Source organism: Protopterus annectens, chromosome 4.part1 (assembly GCF_019279795.1).
Source record: "Protopterus annectens isolate FY-2018-M chromosome 4.part1, PAN1.0, whole genome shotgun sequence".
Classification (NCBI taxonomy): domain Eukaryota; kingdom Metazoa; phylum Chordata; order Ceratodontiformes; family Protopteridae; genus Protopterus; species Protopterus annectens.
In genome coordinates this window covers 914,812,311-914,836,212 of record NC_056734.1, presented here as the reverse complement: position 1 = coordinate 914,836,212, position 23,902 = coordinate 914,812,311, and the positions used below count along the sequence as shown (strand labels likewise).

Here is a 23,902-nt window from a genome sequence, read left to right as displayed (position 1 = left end):
CTTAAGGGAGTGCTGATGTCTGATGTCAGTCACATTTTTCCATGTATCTAGTTTTTCACCCATGTTCTACTTGATACTGACCTGTATGAGTAACTACATCAGCATGGTGACAAAATTTGTAGATATAAACAACGTAATTTTACACATGAGGATACAAATACTATCAACTATCAAAAAACTCCTCCTAAAACTAAAGCCAACCACACTGGCAGCTGATAACATACCTGCTGCATACCTAAAAATGGCTAGTGACTCCCTATCATATCCTGTCTCCATCCTTATCAAACACTCCATACTAGAATCCTACATACCCAAACTATGGAAAGTATCTCACATCATTCCTCTCCATAAAGGAGGTAATTCTTACGAATTCTCCAACTACCGACCTATTGCCATCCTTTGCCCCTTATCCAAAATTATTGAGAAATGCATCCACTTGCAAGTGATGACATTTCTTAACACACACAATCTACTATCGAACACACAACACGGTTTCTGTCCACATCACAGCACGACCACAGCCCTTCTATCCTTCACTAATTATATAAACCTTCACAGGAATGATAACAAATATGTATCAGCCATTTTCCTAGAACTCTCAAAAGCATTTGATATGGTCTTCCACTCCATTCTACTAGACTCACTAACATCATTATCCTTCACCTCCTCTACTATAGCCTGGTTCAAAAGCTACCTATCTGACAGGCAACAATCAGTCCAGTGGAAAGGAACTCTGTCTACACAACTTCCAGCCACCATAGGTGTCCCACAGGGCTCTATACTGGGCCCGCTATTGTTCTCTATTTTCACAAATAACCTCAATAGCTCTACACAACATGCCACACTCATACAATATGTGGATGATTCAACCCTGATCTGCTCCGCCTCATCTCCCACCACCCTACATACACTCACTCAAGATACCTTTAACTCAGTAGAAAATTGGATATCAGGTATCCAACTAATTATAAATCCCAAAAAGACAAAACTGCTACTATTTACCCCTAATAGATTAAAAAAAAAACTCTCCTATACCATAACATCTAAGGACGGCACCACCATCTCCCCTTCTAACCACACCAAACTTCTGTGCATTGAAATACATGATAATCTCCACTTTGATGTTCACATCTCACATACCATAAAACTAGTACACAAAAAACTAGACTCCCTATGCAGGCATAAGTCCTTTCTCTCATAAAAAACATGAGTCACTCTTGCACAAAGCCATCTCCCCTTAACTCTATTATACGCAGCACCAATCTTTACCCAAATCAGACAATGTGACTTAGACAAACTAGAATCATGCTACAATAAAATAGCCAAGTTTGCTACTAACTCAACCTATAGAACCCATCACTGTGCTGCACTAAAAGAACTAAAATGGCTTCAGCTACCACAGCTACTTAACTATCACCAGCTGGGCACAGCCTACAATATTCTCAAATATCCTGAAAAAAAAACCTTCATTATCCAACCTACTTACTGTCTATACTGCAAACCGGTACCTAAGATCCAGTGAAAGATCTGTCCTCTCCATCACCAAGGCTAACAATAATGCAGGGAAAGCGCTCTACTCCCACACCGTTTCCAGAAATAGGAACTCTCTTCCCCTATCCGTGTCCACTGCCCCCTCCACATCCATATTCAAAAACTCCCTTAAATCGCACCTTCTTAGTTCCTGGTTATGCCCTTGTATCACATAACCCTACCCATACTACTACTAACTCCCCAGACTCCTCTCTGATCACATGCTGGATCTCTGATCCCCTGTAGGCTTGGTCATCTGAAAGGGTACTTTTAACTATAGAATCTTACTTGATAAATTTTCTTCTCTTACCAGTGTATAACTGACATTGTCTTTTTACTCATGCTCTATATCTTCTTTTACCTGGAGTGTTTTTATTAATTTCTTGTTATATTACTATGTTCAGCTTACATGATGTAACCTGTTTTGTGTATTATGCTGGATGTACTGTATTTTTATAACTTGATGCTGGAGCTTTTCTCCCTGGGCCTCCGCTGAAAATGGACCTGGTCCAGTCGTAATTTCCCAGTTAACAAATGTAAAATAAAATAAAATAAATAAATAAATACAAGGATAGATGGCAAGAGAGGGGAGTGAATATATATTTCCAGAGGTAAAAGAAAAATTAGTAACTAAAAAAGTTATGAGAAAACATTTGATGGTGAAGTAAGACATTAAAAATGAAGGGCTCACAGGTATATTAAGAGAGCAAAACTATTTAAATAGTACATTGTGTCAGTGCAGCTGCCCTTTGCAAATGCCTGGCATCATGGAGAAAATGTACTAGATGGGATGATATTGTAAATTTAGAGCAAAGAATATTTGGCTACTTAATAAGAAATGCATTTAAAAAACAGAATCATTCTATAAGAATGTATGCAGACTATTTCACACTTTAAGTGCACCATATGACATAGCGTGTTAAGAAAAGAACTCTGCAACACTAATAATTTCTTATTTTCTGAATAATGGTTAAGTACTTTTTAGACTTTTACTACTAATGTTAGTACCCTGCATAAGGTGAATATTCTGAACCTGATTTTACTTGAATCAGAAATCATGTAACTTGTAAACTTCAGTTTTGTAATGCATGGCTATTTTCTTAGCAGTTCTAATTTATAATACAAGAAGCAGCTGCTCTGTAATTACTTACTTGTGTATCCACTAGCAGAAGCAGCATCTGACGATGTTACATTGTCTGCAGCTACTGCCACGATGCTGATGTTGTACCTGGAACCAGAAACAAGTCCTGACAAAGTGGCACTTGTTGTTGATACTGTAGTGGATGCATTAGACGGTCCCACAGCCTGTAGTCTATACGTAATCTGGCTGCCTTGTACTGCACCCCATGATAAGGAGATCGAAGAGGTTGTAGCAGAGGTGACAGTTAGGCTGATGACAGGTACCGGTTCTGTGAAAGAGGAAAGAATCAACTCTTAATCTTGTTCTAATGGCATGTGTCCAACACAAGTATCAATGATAATTTCTGAGAAAGTTCACAAGAAAAGTGTATGAGAATGTATTTCCTTGTTGTATGTTGATTTCACCACAGAATTCAATCAGTGGTCATTATGACCAAGTTTATTCTCCCCTAATGCTTCAAACTCTTATGTTTTGTTATTTGTCACACTAAAGATCAAGCGCAAAGTTTTTTTTTTTACCATATATTTTTGTTATAATTATGTCCTCATCTTGTAAAATGGGCTGTCTTATTCTAAAATGTATGTTTTACATTTTTACTTTAGTTGTTTTAGTGGATCTATATTCATGAAGTTTAATAGTATGGTGTTTCTATTACCACATGCTGAGAAACCGTCCAATTACTTTCTGAATGATGTCATCTAGCCCCACCTTCTGATGATGCATTAGAGGGGAGAAACAGTTTGTAATGTGTAAGCGTGTGTTCTTTATTCTCCAGCAAATTGTATTACAAGTTAATCAGAATACAGCAAACTCAGTTACTTTGATCAGTCCGACATTAAATCAAAAAAAAAACATGCAGCATATTCAAGTGAAAGGTAATAAAAGATGGAAATGGAAAAGACTCTTAGCAAGATGTATAGCATATAAAATAGCAATATAATAAATCATTGTTTACCAGTGTATTGACTGATAACCTTTAGGAAGAAAACTACTGATGTTTGAATTACCCTTATATATATATATATATATATATATATATATATATATATATATATATCTATATATATATATATATATATATATATATATATATATATACATGGTTTTCCAAGTATTTGTCAGTTTTTGCCAAAAAATCTAACTCTGCATTGTCGACACACTTTGGTCAACAATACAGATAGATGACAGTTGTGTGATGCAAGACACTCCCCTGGGATTGAAGAATATGCCCTTTCCCTGGGGACTGTGTGGTCTTGTAGTTGGTATAAATAAGCATGAGGGGGGTTGGGAGATGCAGGATTTTATTCATAACATGAGCAGCAGCATGGAGATGTTTGTTTGTTGACATAGCTATGCCAACATAACTGATTTTGATGTAGCAGTTATCACTGTTAATTGGTTGCTTGTACACCTTTTTGACCAGACTGAAAAAAAGATATTTAGGAAGAATGGCAAAAAATAAGACCCAGTTAATATCACAAATTCAGTTTGCCATTATCAAGTGCCATAAGCCTCAACAGTGTGCCGATCTTTATTTTCTTTCATTGTTATATGGTAGTCACCCTCACATACTATTAATTATTGCCAGGAAAGAAGAGAAAACATTGTTTAAAAGTGTCATACAGGGCAATTACGTCTGATATGACAGTCTGAAAGTGGTGATGGCCACTGTCTGGGAACATATGAAAACATCCCAAGTGAAACTAAAAGGGATATATAATAGAAATGCAAGGACAGGGATATTGCCAGGGGCAAGTCTCCTGCATCTCATACATGTGGTCAGTATCATCTCTTCTTTTGGCTTTTCCCGGTTAGGGGTCACCACAGTGGATCACCTGTCCGCTCATGATTGGCAGTGGAGTTTTACAGTGTCGAGTTGCCAGTCCGGCACCCAACCTTCCACAGAAGGCACACACACTCACACCTAGGGCCAATTTAGAGTGTCCAATCCACCTACAGCATGTCTTTGGGAGGAAACCAGAGCACCCGGAGGAAACCCATCCAACCACAGGGAGGACATGCAGACTCCACACAGAAGGCACCCCAGCTGAGGATCGAATCGGAGAACCTCTTGCTGTGAGGTGGCAATGCTAACTGCTGCACCACTGTGGCTGCCCAGTCAGTATCATCTCTAAATGTAGAAAATTCGAAAAAACAGCCACCAGGTACCAAAAAAACCCCCAGTAAGTCAATCAAGGCACCACAGGACCAAGAATAAGCCGGAATTCTTTTAAAATCCACTTTAATGTAAGCAAAACACACATCTCTAAATGTAGTGACTCTCAGATCACACAACAGTAGGGAAAGGAGAAACTCTCATAACACAGTAGCCTACTTCTCTATAGCCTTGCATTTGCAAAGGCATTATTTACAGAAAAATGAGAATAGCATCAAAACCATTAAAAAAATACAGACTTTATAAGGAGGTAAGATCCCCATGAATCCATACCCACATGCAGAAATATGTGTTCTATATGTGGGGCTGTACAGCAGAAGTAAGGACAATGTCTCTCACCATTACATTTGTGCAAACTTGTTCTCATGATACCACAAAATGTTCTTTGCTTTTCATTGCTGCAGTCCTGACTTGTGGTATTTCCTGCCGTGGAAGCCCTTGGTCAACCCGACAACCAGAGAATGTATCACTCCTCCTGAAGCCAGTGGATGCCGATCCAAACGTCACTATCTTTGGGTATAAATGGAGTCAGCTAGTGCCATTACCTCAGTGCTTTCTTCACGTCAGAGCCCAAAGCACAAACCACACCAGAGACAAAAGATGTCCAAAGCTAGATACCCTTTTGGGCAACTTTTCATATGCTTTTTGACTAATGTCAGAGAAGGTTACTAATTGTCTCTGCTGTGGCAAACAGCTACCACACCGGGACTTTCATTCCTTTTGTGTGACTTCTTTGGGGCCAGAACACAATTACTTCTGGTTTTATGCTTGTTTTAATAGCAGAACTATCAAGCCTAGGGCAGAGATTGTAACTAAACATTTCAGTGAGTCATATTTCATATGGTGAAACACCAGGAAACTATTCTTGACCATGAAACAAAAGCTATTGGGGATTGAAAATAAGGCCCTCTTAAAGCAGTTTATTAGATATTATGAATATAAATATGCTGAAAGATAAAGCATAGAATAAAAAGTTTGCTTGAATATATGTATAGAGTTTAGCAATGTAAAATGTGCATTCATACTATATGTATAACAGACAGGCTTCTCTTCACAGCATCAAAAAGAAAAGCCTAACAAAGCAATATTGGAAAGCAAGGATTATATGATTTTCTCATGTTTGCAGAACAAATATCTATTAACAGACATCCTTTTTTATAAATTCAGCAATACATGATGTTTTTCCAGTAGGAACAGCTTATACAGATGTTTCCTTTCAGAATGGCATCCTCACATCAGCAAAAGTGCTTAAATCACAAAAGGACAATAGAAAAGTCTAAAAACAGACATTATGTGACTTCCCATAGAAGGCCAGAAAAATATACCAGGAGGAAATACCAATCTCTTGTGTGTGTGACTAGCTCTGTATTTAGCAATTGTAGTAGTTCAGTTATATGAGAGAAGGACAGAGAGAGGCATTTTGTAGAGGTCATCATTCATATCTGTAATGAAGGAAAACTTTGTAAATATATGCTACAAATCTGACAGACTACGTGTAGTTTGTTATAAAATAAGTTATCTGTAACTGTGCTTATAGCTGCAAAATATATTTCTTTATCAGTGTGCAGTTTGAAAGGCTTGGTGCTTTAAACAGACTACAGATGGAGTCATGATGTGTCTCTGATTCAGCAGTAAACAGCACAGCAAGACTGTGAGTTTTAAGAAGACTTCAAATCCACCAAGCAAGCAAGCAGCAGTAAAGAGAGCAGAGCATCCATATAATTTTTCAATGGTGACCCTGACGTGATACTTTGGATCCAGTAAGCATCAATGTAATTTTTCAATGGTGATCCTTTGACAACGTTCCTAGCCTGTATCCAAAAACAGGGGGAGTGAATGGGTAATGTCACTCCTGTAAAAGCACAGTAACGTTTATGTGAAGTACTTCAGATTTCTACAGTTTTCAACAGTTTGTAGCAATACAGTTTAATAGACGTCTAAATCCGGTGAGACTGCATTGCAGGAAGGTGGAGCAGTTCCATAAATTCTCCAGAAAAGGTACAAGACGAAGTTGTAAGACTGAATCTGCCAGTTTTGCTGTACCAACTTCACAAGTGACTACAGAAACTTTTCAACCATCTACAGTAAAGCAGCTTGGCCATCTGCCTGTCTGTTGACTGGTAAGAAAATTATTCTGTGTTACATACAGTATGAATGCCATAGAGGTAATAATAATAACAGAATAAATGTATATACAGCATATTAGCAAATGTAAAACCTTATTAGGGCAAGTTAATAGTAAGGCATTATGCAAATGGATTGCAATTTGATAGTAAGGCATTAAGCAAATGGATTATAATATTTGACTGGTATCTGAAATAAAATCATGTGTGGTATAAAAATGTTTATTGTGTGTACAATGTCATAAAAATACAGTGCATGACATTATCCAAAGGTTAGACTGCACAGACAAAAATTGTAAGGGTAAAGAACCAAGAAAAGTTAATATGTTGACATTATATTCAAATGTTAGACAGTTATGTTCTGTCACCAGATGCAAAAGGTTTATTTCAGAGTTGCAACAACAGTCAAATCAGTTACTGATAGAAACTCTAGTACATTTTGTTACAAAGAAATGTAATAAACTTCTAAAAGACAGACACAATGAGTTCAGGAAGCTTAGACAAGTTATACACGCATCTTTTCAAAAGTGCATAGGAGTTTCAAATTCAGCAGAACAGCTTACTAAAGAATGTCAGAAAGACCATGCAACATCACAGGAAATTCAACTGCAGTTGCAGGATAAAGGAACTAAATTAGCTCAACTGACAAAGACTGGAAATTTCCTGCATACACGGTTAATCTGTGCAAAAGAAATATATTTTATAATATGTTTATGTTTTGAAAATGGTTAAGCATGCATGCTAGGATGGTAGGGACATGACATGCTTGTATAAAGATATACATATACAAGACAGACATGCATGTGTGTTCTTTTCATCTAGAGTACATTTGTTTACAATGCACAAAAGCAAAAGGCAGACAACAGCAAATATAAATAAACATCTGTTATAATTGTATAGTAACACCAAACAGTTAAAGTTCTGAATTTTAAAAATAAATAAAATCACAGATGGTATTAGTCAAACAGTTTTTGTAAAATTAATGGCAAGACAGTTCAATAGATAAATAAATAAAAAATACTGAAATCCATGTAAGGTAATTGTAAAATAATGTCTATTTATGTTGTATAAATGCATAGTTATGCAAATCACAATCACATTAAAGGAAAAATGCTAAAATAATTAACAATAGTTTATAGAGTATAAAATGTGAGCTCAGACCTTTCTAGACTGAATGAATAGTTACAGGAAATGTTGGAGAGATCAGATAAACAACAAGACTGATTGCCAGACAAGTAGCTTGAGTTTTTCTAAAGCATCATTGTTATTAAAACATACTTGTTAAAATGTTTACAAGCAACACTATTTGGTAATTGTAATAAAATGTCACAATTGTGCATAGATGTCACTGATAATCTGTTTGCAAGTAAATGTTAAAAGGACAAGAAAACCTCAGTTGCATCAAGTACAGCCAGCAAATGGGCTATAGTATATAGTACAGTTCAAATCAATTGTGCAGGAGGGTGTAAATACCTACTAGAGGTAATATATAGTGAAAGCTTTATTTAGTAACCTAATAAAATAAATGTATAACCAAAGTGTTGGGCTGACATACATTCTATTCTCACAGCATAGAGCAGGTAAACAGTGCTGAAGTACTACAGGGGAGGGGTAATTTCTCAGTTTTCCACTGACTGTATAAGGGGGAGGGGCACTTTCTCAGTTTTACACTGACTGTATAAGCAGTACTGCACAAGGGTCTGAAATAAAGTTACAGAAAAAATAAACAACAAGGGTCTGAAATAAAGCTACAGAAAAATAAACAAGGGTCTGAAATAAAGCTACAGAAAAAATAAACAACAAGGGTCTAAAATAAAGCTACAGGAAGAAATATCTCATTCCTTTTTGACAATATTCTTTTATGGGGGGAAAAACAGGTATTAATGTATTAGAAATACTGGTAAACTGGATTACACCTGACAGGATAAGATATTTTACAAGTTGTTAATAGCTATCATAATGGTTATTATTGTATTGTTTAGAATTAAATTGTATTTACAACCTGTTAAATTGTAAAGCTATACAAGAGATAGTTTAAAAAACAAGAGATGGCTTAAAACTGATAAAGCTATCAAGACAGAATAAAGATATGCAAAATGCATAAATGTTTTAATAGCAAGAATGGTCACTATTTTTAATATGTTTTTGGCAAAACAATGTTGGTATAAAAAAGCATGAATATTTATAATTGTTGAGTATGTAGTTTAAAATAACAGGACATATGGATATGGTATCAATTCCACTAGATATTTCTAAAGAGACATAAAAATTTTCCAAGATTTTGCTTAATATTATTGTTATTAAATTTGTAAGATTAGACTAAATGTACTTTACAGTCTTTGTATGTGCAAATGTAGAAAATGTCAGTACAAATGATAGTCTTTGAATGTACAAATGCAGAAAAATTCAGTACAAATGAAATTAATGTCTAGTAATGAATATGTGTGAAAAAAACATATTTAAAGAAAAAATGGGTCCAGGATACCTACTAGACTGAAATGCATAAATAGCAAACAGTCTGTTTAAATACATCCTGTACAGGATACATTGTAATAAGTTCAAAAGTAAGTTGTCAAGTTGTAATATCACTGGTTTTACCCCAGTAAAATAATTGCTTTCAAATATTTATTATCTAAGCCCAGTTCAGTATTTTAACAAGATGTTAATGAGCAGTTCAGAGACATGAACACAATGTGATGGTTAAAATGACATTAAAACTGTATATTTTTAGCAGCGTATAAATGCTTGCAGTAGCACATAGTTATTGTCTCTTACAGTTAATTCAACAGTTGCAAAGAGTTAATGAAACAATTCTAAGTCATAAACTAAATTCTGTGATTGCAAAAGAATAAATTAATCAAGTAAAATTAAAACAGACACAGCTCATAACTGATAAAATATTTTCACAGAATGGTCTGCAAAAGAAAAAGTTGTTAAATACATTCAGGTTTGGTAGTAATACATGCTTTCATTGTATTAACTATGTAAAATTGCATTTTGAGGTTTTATATAAAAATAATGTGTTTTTTATATAGAATGTTTTGAGTATGTTTAAAAACAGAGGGAATTGTTAGATATTATGAATATAAATATGCTGAAAGATAAAGCATAGAATAAAAAGTTTGCTTGAATATATGTATAGAGTTTAGCAATGTAAAATGTGCATTCATACTATATGTATAACAGACAGGCTTCTCTTCACAGCATCAAAAAGAAAAGCCTAACAAAGCAATATTGGAAAGCAAGGATTATATGATTTTCTCATGTTTGCAGAACAAATATCTATTAACAGACATCCTTTTTTATAAATTCAGCAATACGTGATGTTTTTCCAGTAGGAACAGCTTATACAGATGTTTCCTTTCAGAATGGCATCCTCACATCAGCAAAAGTGCTTAAATCACAAAAGGACAATAGAAAAGTCTATAAACAGACATTATGTGACTTCCCATAGAAGGCCAGAAAAATATACCAGGAGGAAATACCAATCTCTTGTGTGCGTGACTAGCTCTGTATTTAGCAATTGTAGTAGTTCAGTTATGTGAGAGAAGGACAGAGAGAGGTATTTTGTAGAAGTCATCATTCATATCTGTAATGAAGGAAAACTTTGTAAATATATGCTACAAATCTGACAGACTACGTGTGGTTTGTTATAAAATAAGTTATCTGTAACTGTGCTTATAGCTGCAAAATATATTTCTTTATCAGTGTGCAGTTTGAAAGGCTTGGTGCTTTAAACAGACTACAGATGGAGTCATGATGTGTCTCTGATTCAGCAGTAAACAGCACAGCAAGACTATGTGTTTTAAGAAGACTTCAAATCCACCAAGCAAGCAAGCAGCAGTAAAGAGAGCAGAGCATCCATATAATTTTTCACAGTTAATAGAGCTATGCAACTCCTGATATTAGGTGGCTAAGCACTCACTGCACTGTGATGGATTGGAAGCTTCTAGCAGGTCAGCAGCCACATGATTTGTCCTTAGAAGACCAGCCTGGCTGAGGGAGCAGTCCATTCCTGATCATGTCAAATCCAGTCTCTTAGATGCCCCCTTACACAAGAATTTTCTTTTTGGACATAGGACTAAAGCTGTTCTTAAGAAAATGGAGCACAAGGCTAAGTCCATGCAAACTGTCAAGGACTTTCTTCAGGTCCACTACCCTTGATTCAGCCAGAATTATCCTACAAAACATTGGTCCTTTCCAGCCGCACAGTCTAAGCCTAGACAAAAGAAACCTCATAGGGAAAGACAGCACCATTGGCCTAGACAGTGGCAGTCTGACACCAACAGGCCTTCAAGATCACATCCACAAGGACCTAGTAGACAGCAATCATGACTTTGGCATAGCACTCCTTATCACCCTCCCCACAGCTTACTCCAGTAGATCACCTCAGCAGGATCCTGTCAGAGACCTATGAGAGGCAACTGTATCAGGAAGTATTTCTCAGCATAGCATAAAAATGGGTAGCAACACAGATAGGCATTTTTGTCACCAAAGAAAATTCTCACTTAAAAAAGTTTTGCTCCAGGAACATAATGCAGTCAGCATGCAGTACAGATGCCTTTGCCTTTCCTTACAAAGGCCTATTCCTTTATCCCTTACCCCTAATACCATGCTGCCCAGCGTATTGCTGAAAATAAGGGAAGAGGGGCTAAGGGTGGTTCCGATAGCCCCAGGCTGGCCAGGGCAGCACTGGTACCATCTATTACTCAGTCTAACCAACAGCAAGTCATGCCAGCTGCCACAGAGAGTGGATCTGCTAATGCAGAACAGTGGCACAATAAGACACCCCAACCTGTACACACTCAAACTGACAGCTTGGATGATACTCTGATCTCATCAAAGGGGTCTCACCTCAACAAGCAGGTCTTGGATATTCTAAAAGAGGCCATGAGACCTAGCACTAGGAAGCCTTACTCTGCCACATGGGAAAGAATCAGTCTTTGGTGCAGACAGAAGGGAGAAAACCCTCAACAAGCTCAAATCCTTTTCATCCTTTATTACTTATCCAGCCTTTCTGAAAAAGGCCTCAACCACTCCTTCCACTATTTCTGTCTTCTCAATCTCATCTCTTTTTACATCCCTTCATGAAACACTTTCTGAGAGGGATTGTTCACATTAGGCCCCCTTGGAAGTCTGTTCCTCCCTTGGACCTCAATTTCATTCCTGAGAAGCTCACCCTTTTACCATTTGAACCAGTAGCTTCTGTTGATGTAAAGTTCCTGACCTGGAGGACAGCTTTCTTACTAGCCTTTACTTCAGCCAGAAGGGTGTCAGAGCTTCAGTCCCTTATGTCTGTGTGGAACCTTTCAACATTTTGCACATACAGAGAGCGTCTCTCAGGACCAACTCTTTGTTTATGCCCAACGTGGTGAAAGAGGCTTCTTTAAACCAGACCATACAGTTATCTACATTCTTTCCTAACCCTCAGAACAAGGGAGAAAGGATTATTTATTATTTTGCTGTGCATAGGCAACTGCATTACTCAGGAAATCATCTTTTTGTGGTCTTTACCAGTAGCTCTGAGAGTAGACCAGTTTCAAAACAAACTATTTCAAAATGGATCTCCCACTTAAATCCTTTTGTTGCAGCCATCAGGGTAAGAAGCTCCCTGATGCTGTGAGGACACATTTCACCAGGGCTACTGCTATCTTTCCCTCCCTCTTTCCTCTCTGGCCTATGGGATAGGCTGGGACATTCACCTGTTCCATCTGGGTGGCCCCCTTCCCCCCCTCACATTTATTCTAGAATACAGGGTCCCAGACACCTGGCCTCAGGGACACACTGGGGAGTTCCTACTTGTTGGGAGCAAGAACGTACAAAGGTCATGAAACTGGCCAACTCCCTTTGCACCAAAACATAGTGATGTCAGATAGGACTTGCATCAGCTGCAGGAAGAAAAATATTCTCTGGTTGTCAGGCTGACAAGGGCTTCCATTGTGTGAATCCTACAATTCAGAACTGCAACAGTGAATGCACTCAAACAACTACATTTATGGTAAGTATATGCAAATGTACTTTTCATGGAAAATACAAATGACTAATCTAATAAACATAATTGATTATCAATGTACAATTAAACCTTAACAAATTCATATGATCCTGTGTGTGTGTGTGTGTGTGTGTGTGTGTGTGTGTGTGTGTGTGTGTGTGTGTGTATATATATATATGTATATATATATATATATATATATATATATATATATATATATATATATATATATATATATATATATATATATATATATATATATATATATATATATATATATATATATATATATATATATATATATATATATGTATATACATATATATATATATATATATATATATATATATATATATATATATATATATATATATATATATATATATATATAAAATTAATTACCTAAAATATATGCCTTCTCATATTTTTTCTTCAATCAGAAGTCTGTCAGACTTTCCCAGTAATCAAATGTCAGATAAAAATAAATGTGTGAGTGCGATATATATGCATATGTGTGTGTGTGTGTACATATATATATATATATATATATATATATATATATATATATATATATATATATATATATATATATATATATATATATATATATATATATATATATATATATACATACATATATATATATATATATATATATATATATATATATATATATATATATATATATATATATATATATATGTATATATATATATATATATATATATATATATATATATATATATATATATATGTCTGATGTTTGTGCAGTCAATGACACATGATTCAAATCAGAGGACATCATCCCAGCTGTGCAAGGCTACAATGCTTTCCACATGTTCAGACTTCAAAACGAGAGTAAAAGAACCAAAGGTGGAGGTGTATCCATCTTTATTAAAGTCAAGTACACTTCAAGACTGGTCAAACAGTATGGTTCTCTCAAACTACTCCACATCTAATTAACTATAGGCAGAATATCCTACCAGATCACTGCTGGCTATAGGTCCCCCCATTATGAACCAAGAGAAGCACATCACATAGCTGGACTTACTGGAGTCACTTGCCGTACAGCCAAACACCTTGGTCATGTGTGATTTCAATTATCCTAACATTGACTGGGAAACATACATGAGCACAAAGATGCTCACCCAGAGGTTTCTGGATTTTATCAATACAAGTTCTCTGGAACAGATAATCAGCACCCCCACAAGGAGTTAAAATGTCCTAGACATAGTACTCACCAACATGGGGATCACTGCACTCCCCCCTTGTGCTATGCACTCCTTGATTAGACTGGACCTTAAATCAGTCTCATTTCACATAACTATTGAGCCTGACACCCCTTGAAGGACAAAAAATAAAAAAAAGCATTTCCAGAGCAAACTATAGCTTATTAAGCGATGGTAGAGAAGTTTTACCCCCCCCCCCTCCAATCACAGACAGCAATGACTCCTATGCAGAGCTTTACACAAATGCCCTGTGTAAACTTAAACAACTGTATAGACTCAGCTGTACCTGACAGGATCAAAACCAGGTCCTCTCAAAAAACAAGCCACCTGGTAGACCTCTAGTATAAACAGGTTATATAACAAGAGGAAGAAACTGATGTCTTAGAGCAAGAGGGAACTGACTCAAGAGAGGATGAATTATTTTCACAGTTTAACCAAGCAAATCAGAAAACTTGTCAAGTCCTCCAAAGCTAATTACAAAGCTAAGATAGCATCTGTAGCTAAGGATAATCATAAGGCATTCTTTAACTACTTTTGAAATCTCTAAGGTATTGCCGAGCTATGTGTAGAACCGGTATTGGATGGTACCACTCAGAGTATAGCGAAGAAAAATTGCCAGCTTACTACCTGAGAGATGTGATGCAAATTTCACCCCGCTTCCCAACCAGCCTTACCTCAAGGCATACCTGACACCATACTCAGCATATTAGCTAGAGAGAACAGGTCATATCTGCGTTATCCAAGGCCAAAAACATGGCTTTAATGGAACCAGATATACTTAATCTAAAACAGGACCTAGTGGACCCACATGGTGTACTCTTTAACCACAGCTTCAAAATTGGCTACGCTCCAGCAGAGTGGAGAGCAGCAACAATAATCCCCATGTACAAAAGGGGACCATCAACTGACCCTGGGAACTATAAACCCATACCTCTAATCTGCCTTATCTGCAAGGCCATGAAAAAAATTATCATGGATATTATCAACAAGGACACAGGCAGCCTTCAAACTCTAGACCCAACCCAGGATGGCCTTGTTAAAGGTAGATCATGCATGTTAAACCTAGTTGACTTCTTTGAGAAAGTCACAACATCCTTGGATGAGGGAAAGATGGTGCATACCATCTACCTTGACCAAGCCTAGGCCTTTGACACAATCTCCCACTTAGGTATTATAGAGAGACTCTCCCAGCTGAGGATTAACCCTTCTGTTGCTAGATGGGTAGCCAATTGGCTCACTGACAGAACACATACTGTCATAGTTGATGACTGTACTTCTAGCAGTAGACCAGTCACCAGTGGAGTACAAGGATCTCTGCTGGGCCCTTTACTGTTTGGAATCTATTTCACAGAAGTCCAAGCAAACATAGATGACCTTTGGCTAACCAGGTTCGCTGATGATTGCAAATTAGGTACAATCATTGAGTCAGCCAATGATGTTCACATACTGCAGAAAAGGGTAAGGCAGACAAATGATTGGTGCCAAAGCCATGGATTAAAACTAAATGCAAAAAAAAAAAAAAAAAGCATTATTATTCCCTTTGGGAAAGTGGGATTTACTGTTAATTACAATACTGACAGCATCCCCTTAAGTTCAAACCAAGTGAAATGAGATTTGGATACTCAGGTTTATAGCAATCTGAACTTTGATGACCAAGTTTTCCACAGTGTTGAGGAAAGCCATTCTACATTGCACATCTCATAAGTAATAGTATCACATCCAAGTCTAAAGATACTTGACCCTCATCACACCATTAATTGCGTACTGTTCTCCCTTTTGCATGTACCTCACCAGACACATGCAAGAGCTGGAGAGAGCCCTGAGGTTTATCAACAAGAAAATACAGGGCCTTCAAACCATGACTTGCATGGAAAGACTGAAAGTCCTGTCACTGTAGTCTGTATACAATAGGCTGTTGAGAGGAGACATGTGCCTGGCCTATAGGGCAGTCTCTGATTCTACCTTAATGGAAATGCTGCACATCTGGAAATCAAATGGCACAAGAGTCACTCACTCTAGGGATTTTATCCTTGCCTGTGACATAAACAGAACATGCAAGAGAGACAGATACAGCTCCCAGAGACTGTCACTCCACTGGAATAAACTCCCAATTCATGTGAAGCAGTGCTCCTTCCTGACCCTATTCAAATGCAACCTACATTAATGGATGGGTAACCTCAAATTCACCCTGGGGGTGGTGCCCATGTCCCTCGTGGACAGGGGTAGTTGGTGTTGACCACAGACTCAATCTGTAAATGTCGCCCATCTAATCAAGGACAATTGGTGCAACTCATGATTAACAGGGCTAGGATTTTAAAGGGTTTAGGGCTGTTGGCCTACTAACCTGCTATGAACCTATAAACCTACATATACACTAGAGACTTTAGATTGCAGCACCTTAAACCTTTTGTAGTAGAGATACAAAGGATACATGCAAATGGCTTCTTAAAGTTATATATATATATATATATATATATATATATATATATATATATATATATATATATATATATATATATCAGTGATTCAGCTACATGGCTTCTGAATTGCCAATTCTTTTTACTTTTTCCCTTTCAAGTCTTTATTTGTTTACTCAGGCCAAATAATGCCAAAGCCCACTAGTTGTAGACATACCACGTTTCAGATTTTTTGGGACCTCATCAATACAATAAAAGTGAATTATTTGGTAATACTTTAGAAACACAGGGCTAAAAAACAGCTGATGTCATAATACTATTTATTATGTTGTTTTCACATATTTTGACTTATTGCATAAGTAGGCAGCATTAACATCCCCTGTCAGTCCAGTTTGACAAATTAGAATTAGTCCTGTAAGTTTGCTGCTAATGCTGTATAAGTAATCAATATATCTTAACAAACATTCCCATGATGTCATGGCAGACATTTTAGTAAAATCTGACTTGTGCACCATGAATAACACAACGCTCTATGCAATAAGCCAAAATCAATGGCTAGCAGTTTGATCAGAATACTGCAAACATTATTAAACACAGACTGCAAGTAGACTAAATTAAAAAGATACTATAGTTTTAGTTTCACTCCCACATTTAAATGCAAAATGAAAACTCATGCAATTTATTTTGTAATTTACTTGGTTCATGAATTTGTAGTTACTCCTATTAAAAATGAAACCTTTGAGGAAGATTAAGTTTTCCTGTTTAATTCACTTTCTGGATGTGCTGTATTAGTCACTATTGCAGGTGATAACTGGCATTGTTATATCAGATTTATGTATGGTTGCACATGTTTTTGACAAATGTTAATCCAAACTTGATTTTGTTACCTGAAATAGCACATGAATAGGCATTAAAGTAAGGCTTCATTTATATAAAATTTAGTATCCCCATTCGGATACTATATGTTTTACTTTTATTTTATTTTTATTCTAAGAATTAAAACTTACTTGTAAATATGGACAAGGTGGCTGGATTCCCCAGTGTTACATTGTCTGCAGCTACAGGAGTGATCGTGATGGTGTAGGCACTGGCAGGATTCAGTCCCGACAAGCTGACATAAGTAGTGGTGACTGTCAGAGATGATGATGGAGGCCCTGTAACCTGTATTCTGTAGGAAATCTGATTACCAGGAGGTGTTCCCCATGATACAAACACAGATGTAGCCGTGGCATTAACAACAGAAGGTTGGGTTATATCACCAGGTGCTGCAAGAGAAAATGTTAAATTAGACAACATGCTAATCCCTAGTGGTCTGTGTTACTTCATCTGTCTAAATGTTTCATAAAACAGAAAATGTGCATTGGCAAATAACATTGGATGCCACTAAATTCCCAGGTCTCAGTGATACAGTCTCCCTGATCCCTGTTTTAAAACTGATATTAATAGAATGGTCACTAGATGGAATCAGGACATAAAAAGGGAACAAAGAATTTTAGAAACTGTTTTATAAAAAAAAAATGTTTAGGATTTTGTATAATGACAATTCTAGGTTGATATAGTTTTATTATTATTTATATGAATGATGTTTTTAACTGGTGGGATATATATATATATATATATATATATATATATATATATATATATATATATATATATATATAATTTTATCAATATTTGTTTAAATTTATTAATAAGGATACGTTTTCACAAATGCAGTTTCAATTATTTGATATGTAATTTTATTGGTGGTTGGTTACTGGTTGAAATATAAAATGAGGCACAATGTTAAGGTTTGCATACATCTGATGAAGTCTTGTTTTTGATGAAAATGCAGTGTGTTGTTAACTATTTATGTATATTGTCGTGATTGGTGTTCATTAAAGAAGTGCCAACTTAAGAGAATGTGGTTGTCCTTTGGAAGTGCATACTTTTTAGTTTTTTAAGTTGTGACAGTGGTTTGAGCACTTTTTATCTTCTAACTTTTGGTTTTGTCTTCCTTGCTTGCCATAAAGACTTGCACTTTGAATATGCTTGGATTTATACCAATCATCCTTGAGCCTATAATATTCTGCACAGTATGGGACATAGCAGGTTTTTATTGCTGGTACTGTAATTGTAAAAATACTTTCATTCTTAATTCAGAATAGACATGGTTTGGAAAGACTTAACAGTCCTTTTAAGTAAAATTCTCCCTACCACTGTCTGTCTCACTCAGCACTTATCTATTGGCAACAGACTTTGTTTTGAAATAGCTGTTAAATTTCCTTCTAGGGTGGCATTTACTCAAGGAGAACACATTTTACTGACATTTCTTAAACTTCTTCCTTCACATACTTGTTCAAACTTGTGGATTTGGTCACGTCTTAAAAGATCCATAGAACCAATATGCATATGTGAATGTCATAAGCTAAACAACCAAAGGTGATTATCCCAATGACATGAGCTCTCATTCACTGTCAGCATTCTAGGAAAGCCTCTTGAAGGAATACAGTGACAGACAAATCTATCAGAATGTAGGTTAATTTGCATAGACTCTTTAAATTATTTAGGCACTACAATCACCACAACAACTACATCACCACATTATCCCTATGCAAGGCACTGGAGCACAGACTTATAACCTCTCCTCCTTGGATCATGCCAATTTCATGGAAAGAACAGCAAAATATGGCATGTATTTTTTTTTTATATTTATAATGATTGTTGCTAAGCCCCAATAAGGGTGACTGCATTAAACTATGTAGAGCTCATTACCATAAGGAATCCATATAGATTAAAACCATTGTATTTTATTTAACCATTGTCTATGATATGTGAAGTTGGATTGCTATTTGATGCTTTGGGTGATATTCAGAACATAGCAGTTGATGCAAATGAATTACTGTTCAGTTCCTTCAGTGGACTTTTATTTAGTAATCTTGGGCCATGGTAATATTGACATAGACAATTGTCTGAGAAATACAGCGATGTCATATTATTTACAATGGTCATCTTTTGTGTTTAAGACTTTGCAGAATGTTTGTTTTCCCCTACAAGCTATGTCCTGTTTGGTATCTACTTCCCTGAAGTAAACCTTAACATGGAAGGTCTGTGGCTAATGAAGTTTCCAGGTAACTGCAAACTAGGAGCCATAATTGAAACTACTAAAGATGTGGACATCCTACAAAAGGGCCTCACTGAGACAGATGCCTGGTGTCAAAGCCATGGCCTCAAGCTCAGTGCCAAAAAGTGCATTGTCATCCCCTTTGGTAAAAACTCTGTAGCCATGAACTACAACATAGGTGGTAGTATAAATAAAACAACTGGAAGCACTTGAAAGTAGTCCACTTCAAATCTATTAATAACCAACTCCACAGACCATACACATAGGTGGTAGTATACTTAACACTGAAAGTATGACAAGAGACCTTAGGTCACAGGTGGACAGTGAACACACCTGTGATAATCACATCCCCACAGTAGTCAGGAAATCCTTCTACATGGCACACCTCATCACAAAAGGTTTCTCATGCAGAATAGAAGAGGACATTGTTCCCCTTTACTCATCACTCACTAGATCCATAATAGAGTACAATGCCCCTTTTGCTATGTACCTCACAAGACATCTACAACAACTGGAAAGCCTGCAGAAATACCTCACAAAGAGCATTAGTGGCCTGAAATACATGCCATACACAGACCATCTCAAAATGCTCCAGCTGTACTTTCTCGCATATCGCCTACTCAGAGGTTATCTCTGCCTAACATACAAAGCTATGTCAAACACAGAGCTGTTGGACATGCTCCACGTAAAACACTCACAATCCCTCTGATCTTTGGCCCCAAAACCCAGAGTGAAATACAAAAGGAAGGGGTGTATCCATTTACCTTATGGATACCCACACCTTCAGGTTAGTGGCACAACATGAGGCCTTGCAGACCATGCAAGTGCAACTAACATTGGGCAAAGCTGCTTATCAGATTGTAGCCTGCTACAGATCACCTACCTTGTCTCAGGAACCTCAGCCAGTATTCCTGAGAACAGTGGAAAATATAAAGGTTCTACCAAACACCATTATATGAGGAGATTACAACTACCCAAACATTGACTGGGAGAATTACTTGTGTACAACGTCCTTTGCCCAATGCTTCCTAGAGTTTAAAAACTCAAACGCCCTGGAACAGCTGGTCACCATGCCCTCTAGAGGTGACAACATACTGGACCTGATCACCACCAACATGGGGTACCAGTGTTCCATAACAGAGATAAATCCCTTGCTGGTAATATCAGATCATAAAGTAATCACACTGGACATGCACATCCCCCCCCCCAGTCAAGGAAACCACTGTGAAGAAATTTCCAAAAGCAAACTGCACACTTCTCAAGACCATAGTGGTAAGTTCCAAAGCCCCCTTGCTATAGGATAATGCTATACAATCTGCAGATTCATTTACAAGTGCATTCTATGAGCATCTACAGGGATGCATGGATCGAGACATCCCAAATAAAACCAAGACGCACTCCTCCAAAAATAAGAGACCAATCTAGTGGTCATTGCCCATAAATAAGCTATACAACAGAAGGAGGAAATGAACACATGATAGAGCAAACTTCACAAAAGGAAAGGCATCAGTGATCATTATTAGGAAGAAACAATGATCACTCATAAAATAATGCAAGGCCAGTTTCTAAAGACAAATTGCCAAGGAATGTAAGAATAGCAACCACAAAGCCTTTGTTAGCTATACCAAACATTTAGGTGGCAACTCTCAAATATGCTGTAAGCTACTGCAAAATGACAAAAAATACACTGAACCAACTGACATTGCCCACATCCTGGCAGACAAGTTCAGTGCAAACACCCCCATCACCCCCAAAAGGGTCTGTGTCCATCCCAGAAGAATGCAGAGCCCCAGACCTCATGGACATGCAGGTAAAAACAGCCCTCTCCAAAGCTAAGAACACAGCATCAGTGGGACTGGATGGTATCCCAGGCTACGTCTCACATCAGTCCCAAAAGGAGCTACACCCTCACCTACATTCACTGTCCAGACTCAACCTTACCACAGGCTATGTACCCAAATAGTGGCATACAGCAACAGTCATCCAGCTCCACAAAGGTGGTGCCACAAGAGAACCTGGAAACTATTGCCCTATAGGCCTACTCAGCCTGGTCTGCAAAGCTATGGAGCAAATTATCATGGAACCCATAAACAGAAACATTGGGAACCTCCAGACACTGGACTCTACCTAACTTGGCTTTGTTAAAGGCAGATCCTGCCTCCTAAACCTAGTTGACTGCTTTGAAACAGTTACCAAGGACACAGATGGAGGTGAAAGTAGCCCACACAGCCCACCTGGACCTCACTAAGGCATTTGACACCATTCCCCACTCTGGCATCATGGACAAGCTTACCAGCTTGAACATTAACACCTATGTCACAGGATGGGTGGCCATCTGGCTCACAGATGAAAAACACATGTTCAGAGTTGTGGGTGCCATGTCCAACTCTAAACCAGGCACAAATGGCATCCCACAGGTCTTAGTCCTGGGACCCCACCTGTTCAGTAGATACTGCTCAGAGGTACAGGCAAGCATGGAAGGAGTATGGCTGAACAAGTTTGCAGGTGACTGATAACTGTGGTCCACAATCAACTCTACGGCTGACACAGATATCCTCCAGAAGGGTCTTACAGAGACAGATACCTGGTGTCAAAACAATGCCCTCAAGCAGAATGCCAAAAAATTAATAGTCATCCCCTTTGGATAAAACAAAGTGCACACAAATTACCACATAGGTGGTAATCCAGTATGTACGGAGAATGTAATTATGGCCCTGGGAACCCAGGTAGATAGTAAACTCTCCTTTGATGATCACATTGCCAAAGTGTTTAGAAATTGGTTCTTTGTAGCCCACCTAATCTCAGCTAATGTAACCCACTTTGTCTAGTCTAATGATGTCACCATCCTACAAATATACCTGTGAAAAGGAGACCTCCCAGTAATGTGTATAGCATGTCATGTAAATGCGTACTGCTGTAGTATCATAAAGTAGTTAGATAGGTGTTTGAATACTGCATTTGCCAACTGTGTGTGTGTCTCTCCTTGGAGAGGAGCAACCTTTTTGGAGACTACTAAAAGTGGTATTCTTATCTTTGTCAAGTCTGATGATGTCACCATCCTACAAATATACCTGTGGAAAAGGGAACTCCCAGTAATGTGTATAGTGTGTTGTGTTAATGCGTACTTCTTTAGTATCATAAAGTAGTTAGGTAGGGGTTTGAATCCTGCACTTGCCAACTGCATGAGAGTGTGTGTCTCCTCGGAGAGGAGCAGCCTTTTTGAAGACTACTGAAACACCTTAAAAGTGGTACACTCATCTTTGTCAAGTCTGATGATGTCACCATCCTATAAATATACCTGTGGAATGGAGAGCTTCCAGTAATGTGTATAGCGCGTCGTGTTAATGCATACTGCTCTAGTATCATAAAGTAGTTAGATAGGGGTTTGAATCCTGCACTTGGTGACTGTGTGTGACACTGTTGGTCAATGTGATGTGGGTTTTGCTTTTACTACTGTATGACATATCACAATAACAACAGTATGTGCATTACACATGTCAGGTAGCTGTGTGGCAAATACATATACATACATGTGACCTCAATTATTTCATAGGTGGGAACCCTGCTTTCTCCATGAACACATCTGTTATCTTTGCCAGAGTGTGCTGCCGCTTTCCAGACCTTAGGTCACATCTGTATGTTTGTGACAAGCCTAGTCACTGCAGTGATCCCTGGCCTACGTCATCCATTTCACATACAATCATTATGGTTTCTATTGAATAGTGTGAGTGAGGGTTTATGCCTGAGATATATTTGAAACCTGTTCGAAAGCAGCAAGGTCTGTAAAAGATGGCTATTTATTTTAGGTGTGCAACAACCTTTGTGGATATGCATGCAGACCCCTTATTGCTTATGTGATCCACAGAGGGATTTCCAAAACCCTTTGGAAATGTGATTATCAAAGGAGAGATGATGTAACATATGGCTTTATGTATACATCGGTACCTGTTCAACATTTTGGGGCTACTACCTATGTGGTACTCTGGGGACACTATGTTTTGTAAAAGTGGATGACTATGCTTTATTTGGCTTATAGCTTTACAGCATGGTTTGACACCAGGTATCTGTCTGTATGATACCCTTTTGGAGGATGTGTGTGTCATCTGGAGAATGCATTATAGCCCACAGTATGCATTGCCAAACAAGGCCAGAGATATCCCTACTGTGTTTGCTTGTACCTAAGAAAGCTAT

The 23,902-nt window shown here is 37.4% G+C and overlaps 1 protein-coding gene across 1 annotated transcript in view; it reads right to left on the bottom strand.

The window, feature by feature from the left end:
- Positions 1–23,902, bottom strand: part of LOC122801341 (mucin-19-like) — a 938,154-nt gene that overhangs the window by 234,588 nt on the left and 679,664 nt on the right. Inside the window, exons 36-37 of the mRNA XM_044070881.1 lie at positions 17,616–17,873; positions 2,682–2,939 (exon numbers count right to left, since the gene is read on the bottom strand). Coding sequence (XP_043926816.1) covers positions 2,682–2,939; positions 17,616–17,873 — 516 coding nt within the window. The remainder of the gene's footprint in view (positions 1–2,681; positions 2,940–17,615; positions 17,874–23,902) is intronic.